Source organism: Hesperophylax consimilis, chromosome 5 (genome assembly GCF_061612785.1).
Source record: "Hesperophylax consimilis isolate HC1 chromosome 5, BYU_Hcon_1.0, whole genome shotgun sequence".
Lineage (NCBI taxonomy): Eukaryota > Metazoa > Arthropoda > Insecta > Trichoptera > Limnephilidae > Hesperophylax > Hesperophylax consimilis.
The window spans coordinates 25,813,337-25,838,149 of NC_142840.1; the positions used below are offsets into that span (position 1 = coordinate 25,813,337).

Here is a 24,813-nt window from a genome sequence, read left to right on the forward strand (position 1 = left end):
AAAAAATTAAAAACATCCCTAATCTAATCTAACTTTTTTATTTCATCGTGTTCTGTTTTGTCATTGTTCTATTTTATCTGGTTACTAATTATTTGGTTCGCTTATTTATAAATGGCATATACCCTTAACCAACTAGATAACTATGTACATCTACTTATTTAACCTTTTTGGCCTCATCCATTTTTCAGTTTAAAAGATTAAATTAAAAAAATTCTTCTAATGTCATTGTCTTTTTCATGATACTTCAAAGTTTACAATAACAGATCGGTACTGTGAAGCATTTTAGAAGTGAGGTTAAAGTTTGGTTAGTCCAAACTGCGTCACATGCTTCTCGGCTGATAACAATTTGATCAAAAGCATAAATGGACCAAGAATCACCCTTTAAAAGAACTGTTCAAATGTCAAAAACATTAAACTTTTTTTTCAATTTCTTACCCAACAATATTATATTAATTTACAGAAAATGGTGGAGAGAAAGACGACTGTTCGGACCAGCTGGGGACGGCCAAGTCCTCGTCGGCGGAGTCCATTCACCAACACTTGCTGGAGGGGGGTGTGGGGGGTGGCAGTGGGGGCGGCACCCCCTGCGCCCCCCGCACCGCCTCCATCCGCGCCCGCCCCCAGGTTACCCGCAACACTGCTATGGAACTGGAGGAGATGTTCCAAAGACAGCAGCGACACAATTCACAGGGGTAAATAAATATTTGTTTGTAATAATAAAATGTTTTTGGACCCTGAATATAATAAAAATTCTGTATACCTGTGTAATATAGGATTCCATGACAAAACAAAACAATGAACCACAGTGAAAAAACCCTCATTACCTAACCTAACCTATTATTTTAGTCTTTTCTGTTTTGTTTTATCTGGTTTCTGCAATACGGGAATCTATCAGTGGCATACATTGCTTTTCGACCAAAGGTAGGCTGAATATTTTAAAATCATTTATTTATTATCATCTTACAGAAATTTAAGGAAAAAATACAGTTGGTCAGAAATTTGTGATATATTTTTAATCTATTAATATTTTTTATGGTTAATTTTTCTTAGGGTAGGCTGGGCCGGTCTTATGCCGGCGCGATTGGAGTAGCCTGTTCAGGCACCGAATTGCTAAGACGCTGATAATACCTAAAACCTTACAGTCCTAACACATTATTTTATTTTTATGAAAACGGCGCTACATAAAAATATTATTAATTATAGTGATCACCTACCTAGGCATCCACTGGTTTTGACAAGGAGCGCCAGGGGTCAGCCCTGAGGGTAGGCACAGCTTTTCAGCTTTTATGGACTGCACACCGCTGTTAGCTAAGCACATCAATAAATCTTCAAGACAAACTTACGTAGGGTTGCAATACCCCTGAGAAATAAGAACAAGACAACATTGTGGCGTACACCATATCTTTATTTGCATCTTGCATTTTTACTTACAATATTGTCTTTTTTATTAGGTATGGCAACAACACCATGATGACCACATCAGCTTTCCAGGATGGCCTCACTTCTCCACCGCACTCTCCCGCCAAAATAACTTCAGCCAGAGTGTATGCTAGTGTAGCTGAAATGAAAAGATCTAAAGTCAAGGTAAGTCAATTACCCAATACTCATCACTCTTTAAATTATCAAATATTATCATTTCAGATCACAATAGCTGAATTGACTTGAGCTATGAAATATTTGTTAATTGTTTATTTAATGCTTTGGTATTATCATTTCAAATATACGAGATGTACAGATACAAAGGCAGCAGTTTTAAGAATGTTGGTTTACAATGAATATCATCTTAACAATGTTAGTTTACAATGAATATCATCTTAACAATGTTAGTTTACAATGAATATCATCTTAAAAATGTTAGTTTACAATGAATATCATCTTAACAATGTTAGTTTTCAATTTTTGTTGTTTGTTTTTGGGGTGTTATGCCATGTTGCGCTAACTCCTTCTTTAGCCGACGTTTCGGACAGCGTTGCAGTGTCCATCATCAGGGCAGATCCGGTAGATCCGAAGATCTTCGGATGTCAAAACGTGAAAATTTTTGTGTTATTCACGAGTTTTGTTAAAAGCTTCATAACTCACGTTTTGGGAAACGTAGCCTCATTCTAAAAAATGTTTTGGAAAGATTATGAAATTCACTATCGTATTGTTTTGTTATAAGTAAATATTTGCGTTTCTAAATATACATTTTCTGAAAACGTCAAAAATATGTAAAAATCGCTGACCATTATTTCAAAGCTGTGAAAAATGTCCTTTTTTCTGAGTATCATAAAGAAATAACACTTTATATATTGAAGAAATATAATTAAAAACTATTAGTCACCTCAAAATATTAACCGTCCAAACTAAAATATTTTTAATAAATTATTTAGAAACGCAATAAATTATGAAGAACAAGATGACAGATCCAATCGACTTAGATAATGCACCTCTACATTCCATAGATATTCTTGAATACAGACGCGTAGCGTTATTCATTATCGATACTCTGTTTTTTAAATCATGGCAATCCGTATACTAGTGATGGAAATAAATCGATTTTTGTAAAATCTCGCGCGTTTACGTGAAAAGACGTTCTAATGTCTTGACCGCTATTATCATATTTACGTCTTTTGACGTTCTAATGTTCTGAGTGGTTAAAAAATGCAAAAAATCTATTTGTACGCTGCCACTTTTTTTAAACATATTATGTTAAACACCTAAGGTAGCTCGCACACGATAGACTTTAGTTATGACGACAGTTAAGTCCAAAATTTAACAAAAGTCTAGTGTGGCGTCGCTCATGTATTCACCTCTGTATACCGTAATCGATTTTCATACGCGCAACTGTTGGAATGCAAATATTTCCGCAGCTAAAGTCTCTCGTGTGCGGCCTGCCTGACGTCCAGATTATAAATAATAAATTGTATTTGTATTCAACTCTTTTATTGTGAAAGGAATCTAGCCACCAACCACTTTTTTATTATTCCTCCATGTCACCAACATATATCAAAATAAGTTTTAACCTTATGCTGAAAAAGCCAAAAAAATTTTAAAGCGTGCACCAAATCTACAAAATTGTTTATTTTTTTTTAGAACATGAATCGGGGCAGATTCACGGGCCCCCGTATCCCCGGTATGGGTGAGCTGCGCCGAGACTTTCATAGCACGCCGGACCTGTTCGCTTGTCGGCCCCCCACTGTACCCCTGTCCGCACCCAACAAGGGCAGCCGGTCACAAGAAGATGTCAATGCTCTCATCTATTCTCAAACATGTGAGTTTTAAATATTCTCCCACCAGCTATTGTTGATTTGATAGCAACAATAAATGGTACCTATTTGTTTCACTCACTTTTTTTTCTAAAAAGAAATGCAAACAGTCCCAATACGAACAACCTGACAATATTTGAAAAACACCGACGTTCATGATTATGATGGAGGACTTCTAGCAGAAGAATTTAATAAAATACATTTATTTGATGATGATTTGGTTGACACTTTGAATAGATTCCATTTTACAAAGGTATGTGCAAATTTTTATTTTCAAAACATAAAGCCCAGCTACACTACTCGCGAAGTTGATCGAAGTTGACCGAATACGATAGTGTGGGCACGAACTTCACTTCGCTTCGGGCAACTTCGCTTCGCTTCGCCCGACTTCCGATTGTTGTCGGTAAATGCGCCCGAGTCAAAGGACTCGAAGCGTTACTCGCGAAGTTGCACGAGTGTGTGGGCACGCACTTCGAACTTCGGCTAACTTCGTCGAGGACTTCGTCGAAGCGTCGAAGCGAGTAGTGTAGCTGACACTATAGAAGTACCTAACATAAGTGAGTTTTGATATTTCTTATTCCATAGCAATCATTCGGGTTTCCGAGTGTTATGATCAAAATTAACGGTTTCCGTTCTGTTCTTTATACCATCATTTTTTTTCATTAGATATACAAACATATTACAATAGATTTACAAATGCATATATTTCGTGGCTAATTGCGAAAAAGGTTTTTTTTTTAATGAAACTGCCCAACTCAATTATGAGATTAATTCTTGTGTTTAAATTAGGAAGTGGCGCCATTGTAGTTTATAAGGTGTTTAAAAATATTACATTCATTCAAGTACATACTAATTAAGAAATAATAATAAACCTAGATGATAAATATAAATAACATAATATGATGTTAACTAATCTGTAGAAAAACGGAATAGAAATATAATATACTTCTGTAAATGGCATAATACAAATAATATCAACACCAAACAGAAAGATAATTACAAAACATAAATTTAAAAAAAAAAATCTAATATAAATATCATTAGAACAAAAAAGATAATTACAAAAGTAAAATTTAAAAAAATATATAACGTGATATAATCGTTATTAAACTTAGAAAAGATAAGAAATTGAAATAAAAATAAATATACTTATTAGGTAGGTAATAATTAGAAGGTAGTAACAGAGCTAGTTGTAAATTGTAGAGTTTCAAAGACGGAGCTGGCAATATTGTAAGAAATGGGTACATAATAAAATGCAAAAATAAATGCATAATAATAAACACAATCACATATTATTCCTCCCGTTACATCATAGTAATATTTCGAAAGCTGATATAATATTTTAAGAGAAAATGTTAAAAAAGATTTGTGATTTGAAAACTTTATAATTTTTTTCAATTTTGTTTTTATCCGGAAGTGCATTAAAAAATACAACAATGTAAATAAGAAAAACAGTATAATGGTGTTGATAAGCACTAGTTTTACATTTACCATTTTTTATAAATGTTTTTTTTTTTTTCGACCGGTCGGTGGCTGAGTTGACATCGCGTTTGGGTCCCACCCAGGCGTGCTACCACCGCTTACTGTGGTGGTAGTAGGAGATTTTCAAATATTGTCAGGTTATTCGTAACCAGACGCGGTCCGTGACTGTAATTACCAGCAGTGCATTTCACTTTTAAATGTACCTAGTCTGTAATTTAGGCGGAGCAAATTAATGAATGGGAACACCTACTGCAATTCATTCTATCTTCTAAGTTATATTTGTAAAATAACTGATTAAATAATACAAAATTATCTTGAAAATAAAGGACACTCAATTCATCGTTGAAAATATAGCGAAACCGTTTGATTTCACCGCGAACGAGTTCCAATGTGTTAATGTTGTTGCGTTAACATTGAACATTAGTATTTCTAAGCGAATCCATTCCAAACGCATTGGATTACGCATGATCAAAGTGATGCAAAATTCACTCGCCGTCAAAGCACTTCGATAATGCACGGACGGGTTATGTATCTGCACTGCTCTAACACGTAATTTGACGTTAAGAGTGTAATCTGTCTCGCTCATGTCACCGTTTCGGCTACTTCGGGCTGTCTCGATACCGCCCGTTGCTGTTTTAGTAGTATGGTAAAAGTTGGTTCTGTGCATATCGGGGTATGCACGACCGCTTGCTCTTGCGCGGGATTTTTTTACTAGAAGATAGCTCAAATAATGACCTGACGGGAATTACGAATTTCTTACATCGATCACTGGGGCACAGATGTCGTTGTAATTTGTTATGTGGAGATTGAAGACAAGCAGTGCAATGCACAAATGCACGTACCAAGGAACCGCCTCTGTTCGTAACCCGGGAATGTTTGTCTTTTTTTTATAAAACAAAAAATTTAAGAATTCCTAAGTCACCACGTGATCTTGATCGGTTACTTATTTTAGTAGAAATTGTTGAATTGAAATGGTCTTTGTGAATTTGTAACAGTGCATTATTTTTTAAGATATTTTTTAAAATAAGAATAGACATATTTATACTAATAAAGCGGTTTTCAATTAGATATCTTTTTATTCAATAATAAATTTGTATTTGATTCTAGTATCTCGTAGCGGAGGTCTCCCGCCTCCGTCGCATCCCCCGCCCCCGCCCCCCACAACTGGCGGGCAGCTGATTGCGGTGGATGTGGGCAGCGCCTCCGACCAGGCCACCTCCACCTCCATGGCGGACTCCATCTCAGTCCAACCCGAGGCCGTCATGTCCTCGTTCCGCCCCGCCGACAGCGCCAAGCTGTATGCCTCACCGCAGGACGTCAATTCTGTCGCCTTTAGGAGCAGGACTTTGCCTAGTAAAACTCAGGTGCGTTACTATTACTATTGTAACAGTGCAGGCAACACTGATTATAGCCATTTCTTAAATGTTCAGAACAAGCAAAACAGTGTTTTGAATCAACCGTCCCAAATAACGACTCTTATTACCTGCATGTAAACTATGTAAGAAGAGAGACAAGTTATCTAAGAGACAATTACTCAGTCCTGTTAAGAAGTCAATACTAAATGAACTTAAAGAACAGGAACTAGTAGTAGAGGATTCAAGATGAACCTCAAGAAAACCAAGATAAACTTAGAACTGCACATAAACTTAGAACCAAGAACATTATTTTGACAAAATGTATATACATTCATAAGACAAGTTCTAAAATTTGGAAAAGACAACTAGACCAGCAAAATATGAGTAGAAGAAGATTTGTATGGTTCACCCTTTTCGCTGCTTTCTTGAGTCATATCCTCGAAAACAAAAAACTGCCTGAAGGTCAGGTATCTGTAGTACATATTAAAAAAAGAAAGATACATATTACTACCTATTGTAGTATTTCATAAATACAATAACATTAATAAATTACTCCTTAAACATCGATAATAGAATATCTATGGTCCCGTAGAAAAATGTTAGATGTACAAAATTATGGTTTTGCAGTAGCGCTGTTCAAAGTTTCATTTCTGCATTTCTACTGTTTTTGATAATATATTTCTCCATTTAAATAAATAGGACTTAATGAAAAATATTAAACAACAAACAATATTTGTTGATCTCAAAAACAGTAAAAATGCAGAAACGAAACATTAAACAGCTCTATTGCAAAATTACAAATTTGCACATCCAACATTGTTCTTCGGGACCGCCGATATGTATGAACAACGTAGAACCATTATGAATCATGTTTGAATGAATGAATAATAAATAACAATAACTAATAGTTCTGTGAACAGTAGACCTCGCATTCAAAAAAGTTTTTTTTTTTTAATTTCTAATAATTTTTCTAATTATTTTCTCATATTTAAGAAATCTACCAAAATTTCCTCTGATATCGTAAGATTTATAACTTGGTACTTTAATAATAAATAATAAATAATAACCATAGAAAATCTCATTTTAAAAGGATTGTTTTTGGTTATGTTACAGGTGCGTAAATCTCAGAGTTTACGTGCAGGAAGTGGATCTACTTTCCAGCCCAACACTCCGATGGCGGCAGACGACCCGTCCAACCAGTACGCGCAGCCCTTCAAGCCTCTCCGCAGCAACTCCAGCGTCAGCAACAAGAAAATGTTCATCAATCGACAGGTAATTCACCAAACAATTGTGTAATTAAATCACATGACTGTTTATTGAACTTCATTAAATCTTAGGCAGACTTTGACAGGTTCCGTAGTTTTAGTTAGTTAGTTTTATCACTCTGGTGAATGACGGCCATTCAGGATTGAAACGTTGCTTCAAATGGCTTTAGCGGTGTTTGATCCGATTTGGTCGTGGTGTATTAATTTTTGGTAGGTGTTGTCTTGTGTACTGTATAGTTCCTGTGCATCTTGGTTGATCGATATAACCCTATCTATATCAATGCAATATTGACTAAATCAGTCATATATGGTCAGTTGCCGTAATTTGCCAGCACTGTCAGCATATGATTCCGAAAGTCAGTAGACGAAAGCCGCCACTTTTAGCGCGGCCTCCAAGGTGTCAGATAAGCTGTCAATTTACACAACTTTTTAAATAATGTAATTCTGTATGCAAAATTAATGTCTTTTTAATGAACTGGGGTAAACTAACAAAGCTCTTAAAAATGAAAGAAGTTGTGTATGAGATTAATTGAATCCAATCAAATTAGAGAAAAGAAAGCTGTGAGAAAATAACACAAGTTATGGCGAAAGATTGGCAATTAACTCCCTTTTTAATGTCAAAAACTACATTAAAGTTAGTATTTCAATTCGATATTGTCATTTTATTAATAGTTTTTCCTAGCCGTTTGACGATTAAGAATGTCAATCCATAGACAGATAGACATAGACATCCGCCGGTGTTGCCATCCTAAAACGATTTCTTATTTATTTTGTGTCAATATCAGTTTGGCTATCGAAAGCGCAACCATGTTCGGGATAGTGATATAAAATCGACTCTTGAATCGAATTGAATATTGTTCAGTTATCGATCATGCTAGATCTCTGATTTCACTGTAAACAATCTCTGTTGTAACTGTACATACTGGATTATTTCTATTAATTTCTTGATCGCTGATGCTAAATTTTCACCGTGCGCCAGCAAAATTTATTTTCACAATAACATATTTGTTCTTTTTTGTAAAATTATGTGTTTGTAAATTATACCATCTCACTAGATAATGTATTTATAAAAATAGTATAAAACCCACTATAAGTAGTTACCCCAGAATAGCTAGTTATATTCAGAGAAATGATATTTTTTATAGTTACCGTAAGGATACTTTGGCGAACAAGGGGTTAAGCATCTAATTATGACATATTTGAATTGTGAATTGGTTTTCAGAATTCTAGTGGTTCCGGTCCCCCACCAATTCCCGAGCCGGATTACAGCATGAGTGAATCAGAAGACGAGCGGGACGGACAACGACTGGCGAAGGAGATGGATATTGAAGAAGTCTGCACCAGCATCAGCGCCATTCACATTGTTACCGAAACCAGCGCCAACAGTAATGCCAGGTACGTTAACTTTATCACTGCTTGCTTGTACTTTTAATAGCTTAATCTCATCAAATAATACAAAGTGCAGAATCAATCTGTTGTTGAAACTCTGTTTCATCTTGATTACGTCTCCTACTCTGAGATTTTAAACCTTTCAAATTTATTTTTCAGTGGTAGCAGCTCAGGATCTGGTTCCATGCACCACTCCTTCTCAGTTGATGAAATTCAAAAGATACGAACACAACTCAAGAGTTCCAAGTCATACCCTAATGATTTCTTGAAGAAAGGAGGTGGTAAAGAGGAACATCACCATGAACATGCCGATGCAGAAGGAAGCAATGATGACGGAGACAACTCTTCGTCTGGAGTCAGTTCAGACCAAGAACTGACAATGGGACCTCCGGAAGAACCAGAACAAAAGAAAGTTGTCAAATTACCGCCAGAAAACAAAAAATATTCCAATGAACATAGTATAAAAGTAAATTCCGATAAAATACAATTTAGAGAAAAGCCTATAAAGGAATCCAAACAGTGTGATGTAGTCATTAAGAATACAAGAGAAAAAGTTTCATTTAGTAATAATGTTATGATAAAATCTTCCAATAATGTCATCACTACAGAACCTGTGCATCTGAATAGTTCCTCGGAGAATATCACCACCTCCCCTCCTAACTACTCCTCGAAAGGCAGCACCGTCTCACACAGTGGGTACAACAGCACTACATACTCCATGGTCAGCACTCCTAGCGGGACCATCAAAGTGCTGAACACCAATCCCCTTCCTCCGACCAGCACCTTGCAAAGACACAACTCCCTAACGCGCAAACAGGCAGCTAGCTACATGCTGAAACGAGACACTAAGGTTGGACAGTCAGCTGCGGAGAGGCTAGGAGTGAATGTGTCCAAGGCCCCCATGGGCAGGAAGGACCACCAGGGGGGATCTGAGAGTAATGGCAAAGGAGCTCTCACCCGAAACGCCGTGTCTCTGGCACAGCTGCCCCCGCCCCCAGAAGAGGGAGGAGACCTGTTTGTGCCCTCGCCCATGCAGTACGATGCGTCGGGCCCCCTCACGGCAGCCGAGGACGTGCCGCCGCTGGCCCCGCCGCCGCAGTTTAGTGATCGAGTGCGTATTGTCGGAGCACTTCCCAAACAGAACAGCCGATTACATAGTCAGTAAACTTATTCATATTTCAATGTCAGCATTGTGGATTGAAACATTTTGCGTATTCTCTAATATTTAATATTTAACTTTGTTAGGAATTTTGTGTTTTTTTCTTTCACCAACAGGAAGGTATATACCAAAGATACTGCTTTTATTATAGATAATTTAAAACCAATTTAAAAATATGATATTAACATTTTATATCCAATATAATACTAATGATTTAAAGATTTTTACATTGACTTAGAAAATATAGCATAAGATTTTTATCTCTTTTGTAAATAAATATAATGATGTATTCACATTTAAGTTTCCCTATAACCTATGTACTGAATATTTCAGTAAGTTTAACTGATGATTGAGTCTCTTCTCTTGCACTTGAATATGTATTATAGAACTTGCCGGTGTAAAGATGCACATAAGTATTAAATAAATCAGTAATGCCAGTTAGTTATTTTGTTTTGCCACCATCGGCTTTCATCGTCGTCATGCCTTCATGTATCAAGCGACATTATAATTATGGATGGTTATATAAGTAAATGTTCACGAACGCCGTTTGTATACGCGTTTACAAAGAAATTACAGTGAAATGTCTGTTTATTTAGTAAGTAACACCGATTAGCCGAAAATTCAGGTTATTTATAAGTATAGACAGATATTTCGCTGTACAAACTACTTTTATAGTTTGCGCCGATCAATCGATGGCAAGTTCTAGGTAAGTACCGACTTCTTGTTAATTTACTCTTCTGCCAAAATTGCCAGTCTATTATAATAATGTATACAACTATTGTTAAAAGGTTTAAGAAAATGTATGCACTATTGAAACCTTAAACTATAATAAATCGAAACATAGATTTATAAAAACTACATAGTTTATTTCAAATGGCCGGTAAATAAATGACACTAGGATTTTAAATATTTTGTACTTTGTATAGAAATACAGAATAAATTTTGTAATATATTTGGTAAAATGTACAACACTAAATACATAATGAGTATTGTTATGTGTTTTGAATGCCTAGTTTGATTTTACAAATAATAATTGTCTCCTTTGCATTAAGTGTTGTTGAATTTAGCTAACCAGAATATGAACCAAAACGAATTGGTTGCAGAGTTTGGCATTTTTTCAATTACTATGGCACAACCTTCAAATCCTACATTATTTGGTTAAATTATAATTATTTATGATGTAAGTGTTTTGAGTCACTAAAATATAAGACTTGTGAATAATATTAAACATTTTATAAAATGTAGATTTGATAATAATTATTGTCAAACGATTAATTTGTGCCCTTTGAAATTTTTTCAGCCATATTCATTAAGTTCAGAGATTTAACATTTATTTCTTGTTAGTTAATAATTTGTAAATTTAACAAAATGCCATACAACCTTTAAATACTTTTCTTTAGAAAACAGACAAAAAATATTCCTGCCAAATAGATATGATTGATTTATTATTTTATTATGTATACTGCAAGGCTATTTATACTATGTAAAAATAAATACACTATTTAAAAATCTTTTCATTGTTTTCTTATCATTTTACCCAATCTCAGTAAACTAGCTATTATTGTAATTTTTTTTTAAAAGAAAGACAAACATTTCCGGGTTACGAATAACCTGGCAATATTTGAAAATCTCCTGCTACCACCACAGTAAGCGGAAAATGTTGCTTTTGTTGTGATGGAGAACTTAGGCAGCCGAGGAATTGAACACACTACACCTGGGTGGGACCCAAACGCGATGTCAACTCTGCCACTGACCGGTTGCAGTATTATTATGTTCCAATGTGGGTACCTACCTACAGACCTATAAGAACATCAATAAAATCCTCGAGAGATATAAGATTTTGAGGGCATTAGCTTCCAAATTAGTTGGCGATTGACTTGCATCATTTGCTTGTAATGTAATGCGGTGCATGTTACAACTCGTCCTCGAGCATAACTAGAGTCAACAGTGTCAATACATCAAGTTGAACAACACATCTGAACATATATGTATTATTTCTGGGTAGGTAAATATCTTCCCTGATGATGCACTATAATACTATCGGAAACATTAACAAAAGAGAGTTTCTGTAGCCGTGGTGGGCGGATAGCATGGATTTGATTTTTTATACAAATCTACACTTTTATTCTGAAATTGATGAAATTTCGCACACTTGACCTTGAAAACAAGATGAAAGTCTCTGTCTACATTTCGAAGAACGAACTCATACCCTTTTCCCAACCACAAAGCAGAATTTTGATACTTCTTCATAAAATTTTGCACCCTTGACGTTCAAAATAAGAGGAAAATTAATGTCTTTTATTATCTGATTTCGAAATACTCTTCGACTTCGGCTAGTCAAATACCCTATAATATTAATAATACCTCCAACTCTGACGTTTCCCATACACTCTGATGATAACCTGCTACACTAACGTCTCCTAGCAGCATGAGTTGTACGCCTTGTTTTCTTTCATACATTTTAATGGATTTTATGTGAAATTATATTCTTTATCTTACGTTAATAAATTATAGAAGTCAACTTTTTTTTTTAAATTAGATATCCTACATACGACCTTGCTGCTTTTTTTGCTCATACATTAAACAAATATTAAAGCAGCTAAACTCTATCTTTGATGTAGTTTTAAGTAAAAACCATAACTTGTTTCGAAAAGCGTTTATCTAGATTACTCTGTAAATAGATGTTTCGTTGTAAATTTGGATTACTTATTTTTCATTTAGAATGGTTAAAAAGGGGATATTCATATTAATTTTGTTGCTTTATATCTTATAATAAAATTGACCTGGAGTATTGTTAGAAATGGAATTTTCGGTAATTATTCGGGATCGCTGTCCACACTTAATACAATTTTTTTTTTAAATAAAACCTTTCGATTCACCTTAATTACTACATATAGAAGGAAACTATCTGCCATAAATATACCACTCTCCTATCTGCATTTGGGAAATTTTAACCATAAATAAACCAATCACATTATACTTACCATTTACTCAATGCAAATTAGGTAGGTACTATTTTGGCCTTTGGCCGAACTCTGAAATAAAATAAAGGTATTTAGGCAAACAGTAATAGTAATAAATAAATATTTTTAGAAAGTATAAGAAATTGTAATTTATTAATATTATATTTAATATATTCAATAATTCAAAACACATACAAATTCCTCCTTCATATAATCTGGACCTCTTCAAGACCCTCATTAGGTTGCCCAACTGGATGACGATATAGCTCCCCTGCCTTTACACTGTATAGACATGAGCGCTCTTGTGAGGTGTCAATATTGACAATGATTTATAACATCAACTTGAACACAAAATGCTACATAGAACTAACATAGCTTTGCTGAATTAACCAATATATTTTCATGGTTTGATCCACGTTTTATTTAATGAAGAATATTTTATTTTATCAATTATACTCTCAATGTTTTTCGGTATCTTGAAAAGGCCTGGGAGTGTTTTTATTGTTTTTTATAAACTGAACCACGAAACCCATTGTTTAAACATTTTTTTATCAAAGTGGATCAAAATGCATATTAGAAAGCGCAAAACACCGCCACCAAATTCAAAATAAATTCAATTTGCCGCTATTGAAAATGTGAAAGTCAATAACAATAAGCTACATTAGTTCCAGTGAGTGGTTTATTTATGATCAGCTCCCTCTAGCGGCTAGAGTTCTTAAAATTGCCACTGTTTCACTGGAGTTGGACGTATTATTAATATTTTAGGGTATTTGGGATTTTAATAAAACCGTGAATAAATATATGTATTTTTTAACACTTTTAACCCTTGTTTTATAGAATTTATTCGGAATAAGTAGGTATCTACTTTGATTTTAAGCTATGTCCACCCCGTCTGTCACTTTGACAATGCTTTGACATGAATTTTGTTTACAACATGGCCGACAAATTCTTTGTTATTTTGAATTGCGATTTTATCAACAATAAATAATGGAAGCCCCCAAGGTAATGTCTCTTTGTCTGTTTGCTTAATGTTAAAGACCTCTTAAAATTTATATCAACTATTAGTGCGTCTAATATTTAAAAGTTGTTTGGACGTTATTATTGATCTAAAAACAACCCCTTCCAAAATACCGGTCTTCATCTATTACACCAATCTTGATATGCTGCAATAATGTAAATGTGGCATTTGTCACTGAAATCTAAGAAACTAGTTCTCATTTATACTAATATTGCACAATGCCGTAAGAATCAGCAATATTCTGAATGGAATCAGCACAGAAGTATTTTAATGGGATTATCTGTTAATTCTCTGTTCAATGGAGATTATGGGTGAAAAATTCATGGTAATTATTTACCAAATTCATTTCTTGGTATTTCCTTTTTAGTTGATCTTCCATGTAGATCAGCCTCACGGATCGGGAGATGTTTATCTCTGTTGGCAGAAAGGAAGTCAAGGGTCTTTATTGGCTACTACTGGTACCGATTCAACTGTGGCAGTATTCAATAGATATGGACAACTTCAAGAAAGAATCAAACTTCCTGGGTAATTAAAATGATTAATACTTATTAATACATACGAATGCATATTTATTATTTCCGTCAAATATTGCTAATGCAATGAAAATATATTATGCATTTGTGTTCACTTTAGAAGTCACGGGAACCAGTTTGGTGAACACTATATTTATAACAATACATCGATGGTTAACAGTCAATTTATCGTAACCAACAGTATTGGCCAAATTCCCTTTAAGACATTTTTCAAAAGGTAACACTGTTACTCATACACTGTCAAAACATCCTAACCAAAATAAATACTAGGTAAGAGTTAGGCAAGGAAAACACTTTATCTTATTGAAATTATGACCGTTAAATTGTCTTGACTAGAGCTTAACTTAAATTGGCGGCCACAATTTTTCGCTTGGTTAAGAAAAAATGTGTTAACTGTTTGTACGAACACATGTCAGTAGTATTAGCAGTGGTTTGTATTATGACCTTAATCCTCAATGATATTTAATTAACTGTGGGAGGAAAAGGGTGACGAAAATCGTAAAAAATAAATAACATAAAAGAAGAGAAAACAAATCCAGCGGGAAAGCAAAAACGTCCGCGGCAAACCATGTAATGGTAAGCATTGTGGATGAAAATGTTCTGGGAAATTTAACGAAGATGATAGAAAAAATATCAACAAATTTTACTAGGGTGGGGTAAACAAATGCAAAGGAATTAGCTTTTGTCTCGCAAAGGAAAAGAAATAAGAAGAAAATCACAAACAATTTCTCCATTGTGAAATAACACAGGTGTATCCACAATTTTTACTGTAGGTGTACTTTAAATATTTCCAAAATGATATTTTGGTACAAAAGAAAAACTGATTAAAGAGGTTGTCATTCATCTCAATAAAATTAATAATTTATTAGTTGACATTTTTTGTGACTTTATAAAAAAACTTTCATCTGTCAAGTTCCATTACTGCTGTAGTCAAACAAACTGAAAATGGCTACCTGTAGAGTTAAGAAACATTTATTTTTTACATTGAATTTAAAAAAATACTATTTGACAAAGAAATTCTGAGGCAGTTTCCCTAAGATTATATTTTAGAAGTTAATCAATAAAGAGACAAATATGCAATTTGTGAAACAATAGCTGCATGATTGAAGGAAAGATGCCAGAGGACATTGTCAATTTTATTTTATTATTATTGATGCACTTCTACGCAGGGCCGGACTAGGCATACGGGGCCCGTGTGGCATTATGACTTTAGGGGCCCTAGGCTGTCTGCCTAGGATCAGAGAGGGGAGGCGGAGACTAGATAAAAATATTTATTTCCATGGTATCCCCAATTGGGGTACTCATTACCCATGTGGTGAAGGTAACGGGAATGGTATATGAACGATCACTAGACTAGGAAAAAGCGCCACAGATGAAAAATTTTCTAGATCGGTGGGCAAACCAATAAATGCTTTCGATTTTTATTTTTCGGAAAGTCAGTGTCCCAACAATATTTAGATGGAAATCTTAGGGTATTTCATTAAATGGAAATCTTTTTCAGTATTGTTAAAAACGGAAAACTTTAAAACATATCAGCTTAACCTGCTAGTAGCCGAGTAGACAAATGTCTCAGATTCCCACCCAGGCGTTGTGAGTTCAATCCTGTGCTAACTAGTCCTCCATCATTGCACAAGCAACATTTTTCGCTTATATAAAAGTGTCAAATATTTTTCTATGCATCCTATGTCCTCAATGTGTATCATTTTGGCACCTGTGAAAAATTTGATATATTATTGTCCTATAACCTTAATGTACACCATTCTCACAGCATCCCCAAAGACGATATACACGGTGTCCGGAAACTCGTAGTACAAGCGGGAAACTGGAGAATCTACACCACATGGGGAACCCAAAAAAACATAAAGTTTTTTGATTTGAGCATTTTCAAAAAAAAAAAAAAAACCAAAAAAAAAAATATTTTTCGGCTATTTTAGGGTTAAAGTTTTTTCTGGTGTTTAGGGTTGAATAACAGATGTTTTAACCCTGCAGAGCAGAAATATTTTATGATTACACCGGGTTAAATGAAGGGTGATTTCAAAATAATGCTTCAAATCCGAGTTTCTTCATTTGTTTTACTTTCAAATAGTTTTAATTAGTTGGGTACTTTGATCTTCAGTAATAATTTATAAGAATTTGATTAAAAAAAAAAAAAAATCAACTTCAAACTCGATTTACTCGATAACGAAAGCTCAAATAAAAAAAAATATACTACAAAATCGACTCCAAATGTGATGTAGATTCACCAGTTTCCCGCTTGTACTACGAGTTTCCGGACACCCTGTATATTGCCTTAAGAAATTTATTTTCTATCGGGGCCTCCTGCGTGGAATTACTGTAAAAAAAAATTCTTAATCGATCCCCCCCACCTGAGATTGGTGCCCTCGAAAAAATTGTCATTATTTTGTGAGTCATGTGTGTAACGTGTATTATCACGTATAGATAAACTTACCGTATCACCAGATATTTGCTCTACTTAACTTGCAGCAATATGGGGAATGAAATGAATACGGCTTATTAATTGTGATAAACAACAAAGGGTATATTTCAGATTTAACTTGAATACAAGAGCAATACTTCTATTTAAATCATCAGGGGTGGTTGACTACTTGACAGCCAACGTAAATTGAATTCGGCCTCGATGGTTTAACTCGTATGATTAAATTAACTATGCATCTAAAATAAAACATCACCACTGAGCGCCAGTCTAGACAGCTTATCTAAACAAATTTATATTCATGGTGATATCTAAGAGATGTGTCTAACTCATGTGGATTAATCAATTTTGTCTCACGTGTGCGTATTAATCTCCGACAGTCAAGCAGCCCGTTCACGATGACCTTCCACCACCAGCCACGAAAACCAACTGACGGCTTCTCCATAAATGAACCACTCACTAGATCAATATCTTCGGGTTTTTAGTACTGAGCCCATGGGTCCTAATGTTTGCCATAGATAAAAGTCTGTAACTGAAAAATATACGTCACTACTACACATACTCACCATCGACTAGGATAGAAACTATAAAAAAAAGGCGTAACCATAGACAATATAATTCTCATTCGGAGCCAACCCATTGGCTAGCCTAAAATCAGCCAATGACAGCGGCCTATAAACATGCATGAAGTTCGTGACAGCGGCCTATAAACATGCATGAAGTTCGTATTGGAATTTGGAAAATATACGTCACAAGTCACCCATAGAGATTACCGTGTCTTTTTTTCTGACCCACCTTTTTCTCGGAGTTATACCCCCCTGGGCTTCTCTCTGGAATCACGCTCGGCTCTTGAAATCAACGAGTGGCGGCTAGAAATTTTATGACAACGCGTGTCTAGAAATCTTGTTAAGTGAGCGTTCCTGAGATGACAGTTCCTACCGCTACATGTGTCCCCAATGTGTGAACCATTTTGTCACCTAGCCGTGGCCCCCTCTAAATTAGGGACCCTAGAAAATATGTTGAAATATTTAAAAAATAAAAATTAAAGTTCCTTGGCCGGCGGCCCCTTTTAATGTTATGCCAATAGGCCCGAGCCTGTATCGGGATTGTATTCGATTTGCGCAATTTGCCTATTCACATTTTATGCGCAGCAATATCAAACACTCAAATAGTGTAGTGCTGATTTGAACTGAAATACTGAACAAAATCAGCTCATAGTTTAGGTCAACTTTTTGTTTACATCTGTTTGTGAATCAGATCTATGTGCACTATTTTGCGTGTATATTAGTAAGCCTTGGGGGGCCAAAGAGAAGTACAGGAGATTCAAACTTCTCATGCGTAAGTTTTGACCTTTAAAAAAAATAAATTATAAGGAAAGAGACGATGGAATGAAATTTGCTACATTATGTACAACTATCTCCATAAAGTAGCCACAGAAAAATATACTAAGTATATTGTTTATTCAGAATAATATACTTTCTATTATTCTGTTCACATAATAGTGGAACATAACATAGTTTACACAATCATTTTGTGACCGCCAAAAATATTTTATGTAAGTTTTTATTTTAAAAGTAAGTATGTCGTAAGATTGGAATTTTTCTTACCTTTATATTATAAATTATTGAAAACAATAAAAATCATGTTTCCAAAAATAAAATGTTTTTTGCCTCACCTGTAAAATTCCCGAAATGTTAGTTACTATAAAAAGGCCGTTAACCATCAACAAAAAATATCAATATGTTTAGATTTTAAAGCAAATCCTTAAAATGTAAGATAAAGAATGGGTTTGAAAAAATATTCAGAATCTATCCAAATTCGTTTCTGGCAAACAGAGGTGCCGTTCAAAGAAGCTGTAAAACTGTTTGTCTCAAGAAAAGGAGTTTTTTTTTTGTCAAATTTTCCAATATATCTATGAAGAACAAAATGCTGTTTGATTTTAGTTTTGTTTAAAATAAATTATATATAAGTTTAACACTACTTATCATGCCATCTTTTTGGGGGCATGCACAGCTTTTCAGCCTCAATGGACTTCTCTATCTGCTAGCAATCAAACCTCTATTCAAAAAGAGAGACACCAGCATTGATCCAAGTAGGTACATATTGATAAATCTTTGATGGTCTTCGATATACATTTATTCTAGTCTCTGTTGTGATATGGAATGGGACAACGATGGCGATAACTTGGCCATCATCACTCCCGCCAGTTCATCTGTGACTATTTGGGAATGTCACGCCAACAAGAAGGTCACTATTGATACTGGTTTAAGAGAGCCGCCAACTTGCATCGCTTGGGCTAAGCAGGAGCCCATTCTGGCCATCGGAACACAGAAAGGAAATGTCACTTTCTATAACCATCAAACTACCAAGTCAGTAATTAATTAAATACTTATTGTGTATACTTCGGTCAGCCTTTTTTCTTGCTATTTAGGCCTACTTATTGTTATTAGTGAGAGGGACAACGAAATGGTTTTTACAGTCACTCTTGTTTTTACAATCTCGCTCTGTATCAACAATCCAGTTACAAAACATACAACAAACTAATTTAATGTTATTTTATGAAATATATATTTTTAGCTTTGATAAAATCTTTATTCATTTATGTTTTTTTTTTAATTAATTTAGACGTATTCCTGTGATTGGTAAGCATACTAAGAAAATAACATGCGGGGCCTGGAATAGTGACAGCATTTTGGCTCTTGTGGCGGAGGACAAAACTCTTTCCATCAGCAACTCGGAAGGCGACACACTAAGGATCGTTTCCCTCCGAGACCAGCCTAATGACTTGCAGTTTTCAGAAATGAAAACAGATGAGAGGGTGGCAGGGGAAAATACTGTAAGCACATTTAAAAAAATTGAATTAATCTCAACGATAACAGCAAACTTTTATCGAATGTTGCCATTTTTTTTATCAATTTTGAAGAAAATGATTTTCCTTCAGGGCCTTTGTCATCTTTGGGGATGCTGTGCGGTATATTTTTAAGAAAAGGAAGAAGACAGTTCTGGGAAAGAAAAGGGTATGATGGGTGGGTAGGAATCTGGGGGTCAGTGTGTCAGGGAGTGACGGGCGTGTGAATCTATCCCTCCTACTGCGCTGCGAGGCGATGGGTCGAGAGAAACCGGTGAAGAGGTCAAGGGTCTCCCTTAACCGGTCTCTCCCGATCTGACCTGCCACGCATCCGCTGCCGAGACCCAGGCAAACCTAACCCCGTGAACCCGGGCATCCCTGCCAAATCACCAAACGTGGCGAACCACTTGGGGTGACCTATGGTAGAGGTGTTGGATATTCAATAAATGGTTATATTATACATTTTTTATTGTTTATTGGTTTATCATATTGTTTTATAAAAATGCTTTTCTGAAACAATATAATTTTTTCCCTTCTGTAAAATGCACAAAAAGTTGTTTAATAATTTGTCTATTATCCGTTGAAATATTAGTGTCCAGCTAGACAAATGCATGATGACGATTAGTTACTTGAAGATTTTGGTGTTTTTTTTTTTTCAATAGTTTCGAAGTTATTGCTAATTTCATTTGAAATATAATTAGTCTCAGAGGGCGTATTTCATATAAAATGACAAATCCTACACTAATCGTTGCGCGCAAATCCAGTTATACCAGCAATTGAAATAACGAAATCTGCCAATTTTTTGAGAGGAAAAAATTGTTAAATCTATGTTTGTTCAAACATACACACGGTTCAAAAGAGTTAAGCTTCTGGTTTATGGATCTACAACCCAGTTGTAGGAGCAAAACTCGGTCGTTAAGTAAGGAGTACCTGTACCTTATTTTTCAGATAAGCCTGGTGGTGGGAAAGCGTACTTTATACCTGTACAACTTACTGGATCCTGAGAACCCCATAGAGCTGGCGTTCCAGCAGAAGTATGGTTATATAGTCAACTACAAGTGGTTTGGCGATGGCTACATCCTCATTGGCTTCTCAGCGGGAATCCTGATCGCCATCTCCACCCATATCAAGGAAGTGGGACAGGAACTGTTCCAAGTGAAGAATCATAATGACTCCATGTCGGATTTGGCTGTTTCTCATGTGCTTAATGAAGTGGCAACCTGTGGGGATAGCATGTATGTTCATTGTAATAATTAAATTATTTAAAAAATATATATTACAGTAGGAGTATGTATTGGTGCACAGTGCACACAAATAACTTACGACAGAGATGTCCTTGTGAAAGTCACTGAGAAATAGCCTTTTGTCTTGCTCACTCATACTTATTGTTATCAGCGAAAACGGCACAGCAAATTAGTATACATTTAGAGAGAAGATAATGATTTATTTTGAATATTCACAAAGTTTTAAAAACTTTTGGACGTGTGTTCTTTTTATTCATTACTTTGAAAAAAATTGAAACAGCCAAAAATTTCTCTGGTATTTTCTTTTCTGAAGTCGAATAACAAGTTAGAATTATACTGTATGCAGGCAATGCACCTGTGTGAGTAATATGTTCGATATATTACCTTTTACTGTTTAGGTTGAAACTTCGCTCGCTCTGGGACACTTCAGAGAGCAGCAACGCCTTCTACCCGCAGGGGGGGGCGGAGCGATGCTCGTGGAGCCTGGACGGGCAGCTGCTGGGCGTGGCAGGCCGCTCCTCAGTGTCTGTGTACCTGACCCGGCTGGCCCCACTGTGCGCCGCGCACAACACCCGGGCCATGCTGCTCACCAACCTGACGGAGGGGACACTTTACCAGTGTGTGCCCGCTTCTGATCTCTCCTCTTCCGATGTTAAAGGTTTTACATTTTCTATTTTGTTTGACTATGGTTTTTGATAATAATTTTTTAATTCGATGACAAAACAAAACATTGAAGAAAACTGAAGGAAAAAAACAAACAAAAAACCTGACATAACCCGTTATGCCGAAATACCGGCAAGACACTTTATGCACTTTGAGTGCGTCGTGCTGATTCGTAGGCAGGGCCATAGAAAATGTCTCATATTATCTACCGGTACGAACCATAACACATTTTCCTGTCACCAGCTCATTCGACATTGGAAATATGGCAATTCCATTTTTTATTTAGAAAAATAAAAAGCCGTATTAAAATTAAATAGAAATATCATTACATTATTTTTCACACCTTTCACGAAACTATAAAAAAATAATAATCACACAAAGTGCTAACCTATTCTTCTATCACATTCTGTTTTGTCACTGTTCTATTTTTCCAGTTGTGTCAATTTTCATAATAACCTCTCTATTCAACTTTCCTATATTAGGTCTAGGTTACTGTGTATACTAGGGGCCTTACTAATAAACATGTTTTAAATTTTACACAAATCCACAACCATTAATGTAGGGCAAAAAATAATTGTTTATCAGTTGTGTAAAATTTTAGTAAGGGGAGTAAGTGATTAAAACTCCAACTCATCCTCAAAACACGTGTTACAAATTCTAAAAATGCAGTGCCCTCTAGTGCTCCTGAATGGGGTGGTGCACTCGAGTACCGTATACTTGAATCAAGAGGTAGGCCACTGTCTACATGAGATACCACCCCGTCCCATTTTCCCGTCTGTTAAAGTTGAATTCATTAAAAATCTCAATTCTTTCGAAAAAGCCAAACAAATACGATATTGTACCGATGATTCAATTCAATATTGTATTTGTATGCCTTTCTTGAAAGAATTGAGTTGTTTAGGACAAAACTATTTATTCATATTCATATTGGGTATGTACAGGCGCAAACAAATAATGTAAAGCAACGCAATAAGCGTATTTTAATAAAATAAATTAATTAACGCCATCTATGAAAACAGGAGGCTCAATAGAGCTCATGCGCATTCGCTTTCTCATCGAACCTCTGATAATCGCCGTGGGTCCCTACCACATCTGCTACGCCAGCAATGACACGGCGTGGTTCTGCGACACGACGCTGCAACAGCCGGCCGTCGACAGCACCGTGAAGCAGATCGCGCCGTCTCCCGGCAAGCGCCAATATCCCGGGGCCCTGAAGAACATCCAGATCAGCACGGAATACGCTGCAGCACTGTTCGAAGGAAAGATCTTGCTGCATATGGTAATTGCAATCAAGTCTTGGTAGTTGTTAGTCACTGATTGTAAGTTATGTATAAGTCTTTGTGATAAATTGTAAGCTAGATAAAGTGCTTGAAACCCTTGGGGTGATTTTTAATTCACGTAAACGGCGCATTCAAGAAAGGAGGGGTTAAAATATGTTGGTATAACAGAAGAATATGTATAAATTTGAATGAATCGAGAAGTATTATAATATGTATTTATTTATCCATTTTCGGGAAATCGACATTTTACATTTTATCGGTTTTGTACACGTAGTATATAGCCAAAATAAAACCAATTGACGAACTTCCCTCTTGTGACTTTACCTCTAATAAGACAACGTATAAAAAATAAAAACAATGAAATTAAAAAAATTATAGAAAACAAAAAATCGCTCATGACAAGTAAGAAAAGATGTCGTATTAAGACAAGATGTCATATTATGAAAATAAGATATGATATAACATTAATTAAGTTCAACACAAAATTACGTATCGACGCCGGAAAGGCAAAAAGGCATAAGCGAAAATTTGGTAAAAAATGAATTCACTACACAATTTTGATCAGACAAAAATTCTAATCAAAGTATGATTAACTAATTTTTGACAAAATTTTCGCTTATGCCCTTTGGCCTTTTCGGCATCAACGTACGTAAAACTACAAAAAATCACTGATGACAACAATAATTCAGAAAAACTTTTTGTTTTGCTTAGTGTATTTATATACCTATAGTCACGATAGTCATTTATTAGTTTATTTGTTAGAAGACAGGATGTACATAAAACGAATTCAATTCATAACAGAATTATAAAAGAAACAGAAAAATCACTTAAGGCGTATTAACCAGCGACCGAGAATTCGAATTTCGTCAAAAGACAGTCTCACGATCGGAAGTTTTTTAGAACGAGACAGAAATACCATATTCATTCCACTGCCAGCCGTATACTCCGCGCGGCGGTCGAAACCTACAGCATGGTTCCGATGAAATAACAATTATTGTGTTTGAATTTTCGGTTGTAGCTTTCTTCCTAATATTAGTTACATACATATTTGTAAATTATACGTCGGAGTGCGTAAACATAAATAAATACAAATGTAGTGCGTTGACATAGTAGGTACAAAATAGGTAGGTATTTGAATAAACTTTTTTTTTTAATTTTTCAAATATTTTTATTCACTTGTTTTTTTTTAAATTTTATTTTACATAGGTTTTACAAAAGTGATTAACATTAAGTTTGATTGTAAAAAATCTCTCGTCTTACATATTTATCCGTTTGTAAGATAGGTATTACCAGTAAGTTTTATTTCTAATACTTAAAGTAATTATATCAAAATAACCTTGTTTTTTTTCTTCTAAAACAAGAAGCTCAATTCACAATATGACATTATTAAACTGACAAAAAGTAACACTAAAAATACTAAATATGTTGAATTATACCAATGTAATAGGGAATTGGACAATAGAATAGAAATTATTAACAAAAACATGATTTGAATCGCACATCACGATTCAAAACCGTTATTTTGACGGGAATCATATACGCATAGACTAGAATGCGGCATTGCCTGCTCTTTTGTAGCCAGTTAAATATATTTAAATGAGGAAGATTTCGAAACAGAAATTGTACAGCTTAATGTGTAACTAAGAAAATTTTATTACAAATAAGTTTACATGGAAATGGAATTAATTTCCTTCGAAGTACTGTGCTTGACTAGAGATATACTTATCCTAACGTTGAATCCATGACTGGAAACATTTTACCACGAGTTACCCGACACCGTGTGTACAAGGTACTGTTGCATACGTGTTGCTCGCGCAACGTCGGGTAGTAAATTATGGTTTATGATTATCGCGGTAATTACAGTTGAATCGGTCACCGTAATATACCATGCATTTCCCGACACCATAATAATAATAATAATAATAATTGGATGAC

At 35.1% G+C, this 24,813-nt stretch overlaps 2 protein-coding genes across 8 annotated transcripts in view; both read left to right on the forward strand.

Annotated features, from left to right (window-relative positions):
- Positions 1-11,316, forward strand: part of Prosap (SH3 and multiple ankyrin repeat domains prosap) — a 254,059-nt gene extending 242,743 nt beyond the window's left edge. For all 7 annotated transcript variants that reach the window (XM_089631747.1, XM_089631750.1, XM_089631751.1 and 4 more), the window contains 7 exons: positions 461-692; positions 1,452-1,584; positions 3,073-3,250; positions 5,835-6,091; positions 7,196-7,354; positions 8,570-8,742; positions 8,896-11,316. In XM_089631747.1, coding sequence (XP_089487873.1) covers positions 461-692; positions 1,452-1,584; positions 3,073-3,250; positions 5,835-6,091; positions 7,196-7,354; positions 8,570-8,742; positions 8,896-9,901 — 2,138 coding nt within the window. In that variant the 3' untranslated portion in view covers positions 9,902-11,316. The remainder of the gene's footprint in view (positions 1-460; positions 693-1,451; positions 1,585-3,072; positions 3,251-5,834; positions 6,092-7,195; positions 7,355-8,569; positions 8,743-8,895) is intronic.
- Positions 11,317-13,773: 2,457 nt separating this feature from the next.
- Oseg6 (intraflagellar transport protein Oseg6) overlaps positions 13,774-24,813 on the forward strand; it is a 28,012-nt gene continuing 16,972 nt past the window's right edge. The window contains exons 1-7 of the mRNA XM_089631754.1: positions 13,774-13,860; positions 14,244-14,401; positions 18,988-19,212; positions 19,469-19,679; positions 20,640-20,926; positions 21,334-21,593; positions 22,618-22,877. Of these exons, the coding sequence (XP_089487880.1) occupies positions 13,846-13,860; positions 14,244-14,401; positions 18,988-19,212; positions 19,469-19,679; positions 20,640-20,926; positions 21,334-21,593; positions 22,618-22,877 (1,416 nt within the window). The 5' untranslated portion in view covers positions 13,774-13,845. The remainder of the gene's footprint in view (positions 13,861-14,243; positions 14,402-18,987; positions 19,213-19,468; positions 19,680-20,639; positions 20,927-21,333; positions 21,594-22,617; positions 22,878-24,813) is intronic.